This window comes from Octopus sinensis, linkage group LG13 (genome assembly GCF_006345805.1).
Source record: "Octopus sinensis linkage group LG13, ASM634580v1, whole genome shotgun sequence".
Taxonomy (NCBI): domain Eukaryota; kingdom Metazoa; phylum Mollusca; class Cephalopoda; order Octopoda; family Octopodidae; genus Octopus; species Octopus sinensis.
Genome location: NC_043009.1, coordinates 61,051,568 through 61,061,567, shown reverse-complemented (window position 1 = coordinate 61,061,567; position 10,000 = coordinate 61,051,568). Strand labels below are relative to the sequence as shown.

Genomic DNA, 10,000 nt, shown 5'->3' with positions numbered 1-10,000 from the left:
CAATAATTAAAACTAGATACAATTTAAATATAAAACATAAACTGAAACACAGATTGGACAATTCACTCACACATGGGTAAGGAACCTACAACTGGCTTAAAACAGGACTTTCTAAGACTCTGGTCCTTTCTCTCTACCTTTCTGGCCTTGTCTACATAATTGCTCCTTTCAAAGATTCCTGCAAGCAATTTTGGGGTTAGGAAGATTCCTGTGAGCAATTTTGGGGTTAGATAGATTCCTGTGAGCAATTTTGGCTGTGAGCCAAGAAAGGCTCACATCATGGTAATGGTAAAGTTCTTTGGAGAATTGTTGAAGAGTTTTTCTCAGGTTCCACAGCCTATCTCTTCTCCAATCCATACTAAATTTGTGTGGAGGTGGTCATGTAGATCCTTTATATCTGCCATCAGTTCTTTGGTTAAGTACAAAACTATGAATTTCATCAATCATGCAGAAGAGATAGGCTCTTCCTCACTTTTTGTTTGCCTTCTCTTGGGGGAAACTTGGTGTGGGGGTGCAGCATTTTCATTCCCTTGGGTTTTCTGGCTCTCTCTAGCAGTCTACCGCTCTTGTTCATTTTCTATCTCCTCTTCATTGTCACTCAATAAAGAGATGATGCTGCTGGTTGTAACTGAGGGAGAAAAGGCCTCACAGCTTTCTAATTGGCTCTTGGAACTGATAACAAGGTGCTTTCACTCGATGTTTCCAGATCTTCCCCCAGGGATGGCCCAGGAATAACAAGCCATATGACCTGCTATTGATGTTGCTGTTTTTCCTTCTTTTAACTTTCCTATCTTTCCTGCACAAAAAGCCCTTAAATGATCTTTACTGCCATATATGTAGCCTTTAACTCTTTAGTGTTTAAATTATTCTGTTAAATGTATAATACTTCTTCATTCAAATTCATCATCATCAACTTGAATTAATCATGCATTATCTTATAGCTTTGAAATTTCAATAATGTCACTATTTATTTTTAGAGTGTGAAAGGCTAGACTTCGCCAGTTTGAATATAAAACATGTAGAATATTTGAGCCGGATATGGCCGGTTTAAACCCTAAAGGGTTAAGCCTTCTACTACGAAAGATCTGTCATAAAGCCTTTGTCTGACCACTCACTACAGACATGATTTCAGGAATTTCGGGATCATTTTGGAGTCTTATGGTGTCATGAGAATTCGTATATCCACAGAGACCCTTTCCGGCCTCATATCACCAAACTTCACATCAACACTGACCACCTGTCCATATTCTGCTTCAAAAGTAACCTTATTTTCCTTCATTCCAAGTAGTGCAATGAACTGACTCAGCTTATCTCCTCACTTTGTCGTTAAAGTGCAAAGCACAAACCCATCTTATCTGAAGTGAATCAGTGCTTTTTCTATTTTCAGTTTTAAAAAAACAACACATTTAAAAGCAACAAACGACATATTACCCTGTGTAGGAGATTTCCCCATATTGATAAAGGGTTGGCTTCCACCGTTTCTTGGAAAGCCCTTGTGCTTCTCTGATGGCTTCATATTGGAAAACACCTTTTATTTTCCATGGCATTATGCTACCATTTACTCCTGCTTTTATCTAAATGGCTCTTTATCTAAAGTTTATCAATTGCAAGGCAAAAGCTAAAGTTGATCTCTAGCTCAAATTTCTTTCATTAAGAAATAGAGTGTGTGTATGTGTTTGTGTGTGTGTGTGTGTGTGTGTGTGTGTGTGTATGTGTGTGTGTGTGTGTGTGTGTGTGTGTGTGTGTGTGTGTGTGTGTGTGTGTGTGTGAGTGTGCAAGTGTTGTTTTTGTTGCTTTAGCTCTATATATATCACTAGAACAACTCTCAACAGCATTATTTTCTACAGAAATATCAATATTTTCTCCTTCCAAAATGCTTGTTTTATAGTGAAAACTACTGTCATAAGTTTTCTCAGTGTGTGTGTGTGTGTGTGTGTGTGTGTGGGTGTGAGTATGTGTATGTGTACGTGTGTGTGTGTGTGTGTGTGCGTGCTAACAATTCTGCCATCTCACCACCTTTAAGTGTAAATTAATATTCTTTGTGCTAATGGCTCAAGGCCTGAAAAAATGTTTGGGGAGGCAGCTAGTCAACTTCAACCCCAGTGCTTGACAAGGACTTGTTTTATCAACCCCAAAAAGACGAAAGGTAAAGTCGACCGTGACAGGATTTGAACTCAGAACACAAAGCTGTCAGAAATGCTGCTAAACATTTTGTCCACCAAACGATTCCACAAGCTTGTTGCCTTTAAATGTGTAGCGGCACAAGCAGTCAGCGCCATATGGGATGAGATCTCGTGGCAGCTATTGCCATTTCCGAGACTGGAGCAAGACCTCGGCTGCATCCATTTGCCATGCGCGAGATCACGAGGTTCGCGATGGAAAACTTTATATAAAAAAGAAAACCCGATTCAAATCTCTCTCTTTTTGGCGCCACTCTCAGCAGCGCTGGCTGAACAACACCACTGGCTGGAGGCAATTTGCACCCACACTATCGGAGCTACTGCACAATACACACGGCTAAAGATGGTAGCTGAGAGCAGCACACTACACCTATCCTGTGAAACCTGTAAATAAACCAGTTGTGAATAAACCAGTTGTGAATAGCTTGAACTACACAAAGAACAAAAAAGATGATGGAAGGAGACAATATTCTTCCGATATCATAAAACCTTGCCTTCCATTATAAATCTAAATTAATATCAACCCTTAAGCATTCAGATATCTTTGTCACGTGTAGAGCTTATTTATTCATTTAATTTTGAATTAATCACACATTATCTTTGAGACTTTGATTATATCATCATCATCATCATCATCATCATCATCATCGTTTAACGTCCGCTTTCCATGCTAGCATGGGTTGGACGATTTGACTGAGGACTGGCGAACCAGATGGCTGCGCCAGGCTCCAATCTGATCTGGCAGAGTTTCTACAGCTGCATGCCCTTCCTAACGCCAACCACTCCGAGAGTGTTGTGGGTGCTTTTAAAGTGCCACCTGCACAGGAGTCAGTCCAGCAGTACTGGCAACGACCTCGCTCGAATGTTTTGTTCACGTGCCAGTGAGACGACGCTTATTTATTTTTAGAATGACATTGTAGGGTAGGTGTAAGAGCCAAAACCTAGCCATTTGAAACACAAAACAGACAGAAGGTTTGGGCCAAATATGGTTGGTTTAAATGCCAAAGGGTTAAAAAGGAAATCCTTGTGCTTACAGACACAATAAAATACATGATTTCTCTGAGACTGTGGTCTGTAATGTTTTATGACTAGGAGACTCAGAATGCCTTGATTGAATCTTCTAATGTTCATATAAAAAAAAAAAAAGCAATTACAGAATGCCATTCTTCAGAATGGAAACGACATAATAATGAAACTTTATTATTCCACTTGCTATAATCTACCTATTCTCGTTTTAGGAAACAAATTCAGCGGCAACTGCTTTTAGATTCATTTTGCCGACCCATTTCTCTTTTTATGATCTGAAAATATAGCCAGATAATTTAATCTACTTTTGTCATTATTGACTGAAGATATGTCATTAATCATTTTGTTAGAGAAAATGCTTGTTCAACTACAGGCAGATATTTCAGGATTTACCAGTAAAAGTTGGCAGATTTTCTTCTACTTGTTTCAGTCATTTGACTGTTGTGGCCATGCTAGAGCACCACCTTTTAGTCGAGCAAATCAACCCCAGGACTTATTCTTTGTAAACCTAGTACTTATTCTATCGGTCTCTTTTGCCGAACCGCTAAGTTACGGGGATGTAAACACGCCAGCATCCGTTGTCAAGCGATGTTGGGGGGACAAACACAGACACACAAACATACACACACACACACAGACACACAAACACACACACACATACATATATATATATATACATATATACGACAGGCTTCTTTCAGTTTCCATCTACCAAATCCATTCACAAGGCTTTGGTCAGCCCAAGGCTGTAGTAGAAGACACTTGCCCAAGGTGCCACGCAGTGGGACTGAACCCGGAACCATGTGGTTGGTAAGCAAGCTACTTACCATACAGCCACTCCTATGCCTATATTTTATAAATCTCTAATATTAAATGCTTGCTTTCAGATGATTTTTTTTTTTGGTTTCATTTATACATTCTACAAAGTCAGTTAAACAACTAACAAAACTCTGTCTTATAAGACTTCCTGAAATGCAGGAAGTTGAACCATCAATGAATTAATGTCGATGTCATCAGCGTATTTATTTCTGATAAATTGTTCTCTTTATTGATTACCTTTCAAAGCGATGTCCCCAACCTTAAATATATCTTGCAACATGCTTGATCAAAGTGTTGCTTGACAGAAAAGTTATTGATCCTATGCATGACAGAAATGATCCTACGCAGACGCAGGTGTGGCTGTGGTAAGAAGCTTGCTTCTCTACCATATGATTGTGGGTTCAGTCCCACTGCATGGCACATTGGGCAAGTATCTTCTATTATAGCCTTGGGCCAACCAAAGCCTTATGAGTGGATTTGGTCGAAGGAAATTGAAAGAAGCCCATCATGTGTGCGTGTGTGTTTGTCCCCCACACTACTGCTTGCCAATTAGTATTAATGAATGAAAATATGTTTCTTGGGCTGTGTAAGTGAACAATACCTGCAAACATTTAACAGAAGAATTTATCATCACACACCAAGACAAACTGTGTTGGCTTTTTTCATTTAACAACAGCAATAATTACATACTGAGAGAGTGATGTACTTGACTCAATAGGTCTCCTCAAGCACAGCAGGTCGCCCTATGATCCAAGGTAAGCACAGCAGGCCATCCTGCGATCCAAGGTACTTTGGATGGGCTGGGGCAGCTATGTGAAGCTGGTGCAGGAAGCAGCCATGAACTCACGTTATTTGTCGGGTTTTCGCAGTCACAGCATATCTCCAGGGATCTCTCTCTCTCTCTCTCTCTCTCTCTCTCTATATATATATATATATATATATATATAATGTACTGATCCATGAAGAAAATTCAACAAAAAAGTACTCCATCTGGTGAGAGATAAATATTATTTATTTAAGGTCACAATACATGTATTAAAGCACTACTAATTTCTTTAATTCCTTATGATATGTGCTTTGCATCTGAAGAATATGTTTGAGTTCTCTCAACATATGAAACTATTAGTAATTAGTAGTGCTTTAATACATCTATATTGTGACCTTAAATAAATTATATATATATATATATATATTCAAAATGTAACCGCGTGTGTATCGTTAGCGATTTTTTTCCCTCTGTCTTCCCTTCTCTGGATCTTTCCTTCTCCTATGTTTCCGACGAAGAGCTCCGCTCGAAACGTTAAACCCTCCTTCTTTCCTTCTTTCCTGAACGTCCAATAATACTATATTTGTTCCACGTCCTCGCGTTGTTGTTTTTTTGTGCTTTCTTGTTTGGATTAACTATATATATATATATATATATAATTTAGATTCAGATGAATATGGTACTTAAGTTAAAGGCACCAGAATATAGTATGGTGTTATCCATATAATTCAAAATGGGGTGATTATGGTATGGATAATACCAAACTATATTCTGGTTCCTTTAACTTAAGTACCATATTCATCGGAATCTAAATTTTACTGAACTTATTTTGATTATATATATATATATATATATATATATATGTGTGTGTGTGTGTGTGTTGAAGAAGAATGATGGACAAAATGTATTTGTATAAAGTTGTCGTTGTCGTCATTGTCTACTATAGCAGCATTGATGAAACACTATAATAGACTTATGACATCCAATGACACAGTCTGCCAACGACACAATGCAACAGGTCTAAAGTGCTGATTTGTCTGAAGAATAGTGACATATACACTTGTTTGTTGATACCAGCCTACCTGGTATTAAACGGTTGTTGAGAAATGCCAACTGATAAATTAAGGAACTCTGTTCAAGTCACCAGTGTAATACAAATATAACATAAATATATCAACATAAGTTGTAATGTACTAAATTTAGAATCTACTATTTTGGTGTTTAAAATTTAATTTTGGTTTAAAATATATCTTAGGGGTAAAAAAATCTTAGTAAAATTGTCCTTTTGTGCATTTTTTTTATTGAGATGAACATTTTTCCTCAAAATTGAAAAAACTAATCTTTCTGTAATTCCCTTTTTATTTTAAGTTACCGATCAATAGAAATCATTAAAGAGAAGAACATTTACAGTCTTGTGTTCAGAGACAAAGAGACAGACAGATTTTTGTCTTTTAGCTAATATCTGATTAGATACAGTAAGGATATAATGTATATATTTAGTATATACATACAGTATGTGGGTTATTATACCTGCCAGTTGAGAGGAAGCAGTATAGATAGTTACTTCACCAACCAGGTGCTGATGTAATACTGACCAATAAACTATACACCATAGCTGCTCACAGATAACTAGCAGCTAAAAATAGTATTCTCCTCCATCTATTTTGGGTCTGACATAAACAGCTGCATCACCTTTCATGATTAGAAGATATTGGTACATCTAATTAAAGCTTGACTTGCTTTATGAGTTGGATCTTACATTTCTCGCTTTTCCTCGCATTGATGGAGAAGACTGAAAGCCTTCTAATCAATGTTCTCATTGTAGTGTGTGCGAGATAGTCGATATATAAAGGCACCTACCTTTTCTTCGCTCTGATAGAGACCCTTCAGTGGTAACGGATCCTTCGTCACAGCCCTGACCCGAATGCTAAAGATAGCAGCTGCTTCACCCAACCTTAGCAACGTCTTCACACGTCTTAACACCTCAACGACCCTCGTTGGAAAGGCCGAAATCCCCGCTCCCTGCGCACGCCTCACGGCTACCCCTTCTGGTTGCCCCAACTTCAGGTCAATGCACCCAGCTGCTGACGTCATCCCACACTCATCCAGTCTCATAGTGTGCATAAAATAATTAAAAATTCCCAAACAAATTCTGAGAAAAAAACTGGCAGCTCCACATTTGAAGAACCATTCACAGTACCATAAAAAAGGAAATATCCAAATTAATCCTTTTGATGGTAAACCACACTTTATAGTAACTCTTGAGAAATTAACATGATGTTCTTCTGAAATTAACATGCTGTTCCTCAGGTTCCTCATATGTACAATTGTGATGGTTCATCATCATCATTTAACATCCGTTTTCCATGCTAGCATGGGTTGGACAGTTCGACCAGGGTCTGGTAAGCCATGGGGGCTGCACCAGGCTCTAGTCTGATTTGGCAGTGTTTCTACAGCTGGATGCCCTTCCTAATGCCAACCACGCCGTGAGTGTAGTGGGTGTATTTTTACGTGCCACCGGCACAGGGGCCAAAGGAGGCTGGCAAACGACCAAGATCAGTTGGTGCTTTTACGTGTCACTGACATGGATGCCAGTCAGGCAGTGATGGCATCTGCCACGTTCGGACGGTGCTTTTTACGTGTCACCGGCATGAGTGTCTTAACTACAATTTCTATTTGATTTTTATTTTGATGTTGGTGTTGATGTACTTGACTCAATAAGGTCTCCTCAAGAACAGCGGGTCACTCTACAATCCAAGGTTAGCACAGCAGGCCATCCTGCGAACCATGAACTCACTTCATTTGTCAGGTCTTCACAGTCACAACATATCTCCAGAGGTCTCGAGTCATTTAATTTAAATGTAGACTTATCCCTTCAATCTTTATTGGAAAATGTGCATATTCTATATATCTTGCCAAGTACTATTTGCCAAAATCCACTCTTCGGTTCAGATCATCTTCATTGGAAGCCTGAACTATTCTTGGTATGTAACTTCTTCAATGACATATATATTAATATATATATATATATCTATATATATATATATATATATTTATAATATATGATATATATATATATATATATATATTATATATATATATATATATATATATATATATATATATATATAGATATATATATATATATATATATATATATATATATATATATATATGTATATATATATATATATATATATATATATATATATATAATATATATATATATATATATATATATATATATAGTGTTTGTGTGTCTGTGTTTGAGTGTCTGACCCCCACCATCACTTGAAAATCGATGTTGGTGTGTTTATGTCCCCATAACTTAGCAGTTTGGTAAAAGAGACCCATAGAATAAGAATAGGCTTACAAAGAATAAGTCCTGAGGTCAAATTGATTGATTAAAGGCAGTACTCCAGCATGGCCACAGTCAAATGACTGAAACAAGTAAAAGAAAAAAAAGAATACATACATACATACATACATAATGGACTTCCAGCTTTTATCTCCAAAATCTACTCACAAGAGTTTTGTCATCATGGGCCTAGAATCAAAGACACTTGCTCAAATGGGATTGAACCTGAAACCCCATGATTAGGAAGTGAATGTCTTAACACGGCCTTGTGTAATTTTTCTTCAAGTGCTGCACAAGGAATCTCTTATCTGGTTAGCATTAGTGGATCCCAAATCCCATGTGTGTTTCTGTCAAAGGCATCAATGTAGTTGAGTGGTCTTCATCCTTTGTTACTGTGTCATGTGGCCCTCATGCTGGTGCCACAAATACAGCACCCAGTACAGTCTGTGAAATGGTTGGCATTAGGAAGGGCATCAAACTGTAGAACTGACACCAAGACAGATGACTGGGGCCTAGTGCAGCCCTTCAAAATGCAGCTCCATTCTAGCATGGAAAATTGACATTAAATGATGATAATGATGATGATGATGATGATGATGATGATGACATGCAATGCAGGTGCCCAGCACAATAAAAGTAACCAACAAAGTCTGCCAAAAGCACTGAAAAATAGTAGTAGAGATGGGTGAATACATGACCATCAATGAGGATAAAAGCTACTTGATAATTTGTTCCAATGAAGACCCACAGTTGAAGAGTTCAGTTATACAGTAATCAAGTATCTGGGAGTCAAAGACACTGGCCCTCAGTGGAGGTGCTGTAGCTAAGCCTTTAAGGACATTGCGTTCATGATCATAAGATTGTGGTTTTGATTCTTGGACTGGGTGGTGTGTTGTGTTCTTGAGCAGAAAACGTCATTTCACGTTGCTCCAGTTCACTAAGTTGACAAAAGTGAGTAACCCTGTGATGGAGTGGCATCCCATCCAGGGGAAAATAAATAAATGCCGCAGAAACCAGAAAACTGGACCCTATGAGTCTATATTACTCAGGAAGGATTTTTATCTTTATCCTAATGCTGGCCGTCTCCAGGACATGTGGAGCCGAAACCTGGGCTATGGAGGAAAAGTTTCAATGTCTCCTTGGTAGTATGTACACTAGGTTATTCATGTGGGCTCAAAATATCTCATACAATGAGGACGAGATCAAAGATGATATTCATGGACATATCCTGTTTTAGTACACTGCATGGCATCATAATGAGAGTGACAGGAGATAAACAGGGTGTGATGAAAGAGAGAGAGTAAGGAAAGAGAGTTCAGATGAAGGGGAGGAGAGAGACAGAGCGATGGATGATAGTAAGAGAGAGAGAGAGGTGGGGAGAGAGAGAATGGGGAAGAGAAAGAGAGAGAGAGAATGGGGAGAGAGAGAGAGAGAGAGAATGGGGGAGAGAGAGAGAATGGGGGAGAGAGAGAGATAATGGGGGAGAGAGAGAGAGAGAGAGAATGGGGGAGAGAGAGAGAGAATGGGAGAGAGAGAAAGAAAGAAAATATTGGCTGTCAATGAGAGGGAGGAGGGATTAATAGGAAAGAGAGAGAGAGAAAGAAAGAGAAAAAGTGTGTGTGTAATAAAGAGCATAATGAGGAGGGGAGACCCAAATTAAGATATTGTACATACCAACCCCCAATCAAAAGTTGATTTTCCATGCTTGCATGGTCCGATTCTCTCCTGTACAGAATTCCACACTGACTGATCAGCACCTTTTGTGAGATTCAGCCTTTTGAGACCAGTCTTCACCTGTGCACTAGGCACTTCATTATAAGGCTCACACAGCTATATCAGTGACATACCTGT

General features: G+C 38.5%; 1 protein-coding gene across 6 annotated transcripts in view; it reads right to left on the bottom strand.

Annotated features, from left to right (window-relative positions):
- The window catches only part of LOC118765834, a 61,493-nt gene that overhangs the window by 1,446 nt on the left and 50,047 nt on the right, over positions 1–10,000 (bottom strand). The window contains exon 1 of one of the 6 annotated variants that reach the window (XR_005001725.1): positions 9,824–10,000. This exon is cut by the window's right edge and continues 640 nt beyond it. The exons of 4 other annotated variants lie outside the window; for them this stretch is intronic. Coding sequence is in view for 1 of the 2 variants with exons in the window: in XM_036508433.1 (XP_036364326.1) it covers positions 6,652–7,110 (459 nt within the window). In the remaining variant the exon portion in view is untranslated. Of the gene's footprint in view, positions 1–6,651; positions 7,212–9,823 lie in introns of those variants that run through there. One more of the 6 variants, XM_036508433.1, reaches the window with a different exon arrangement.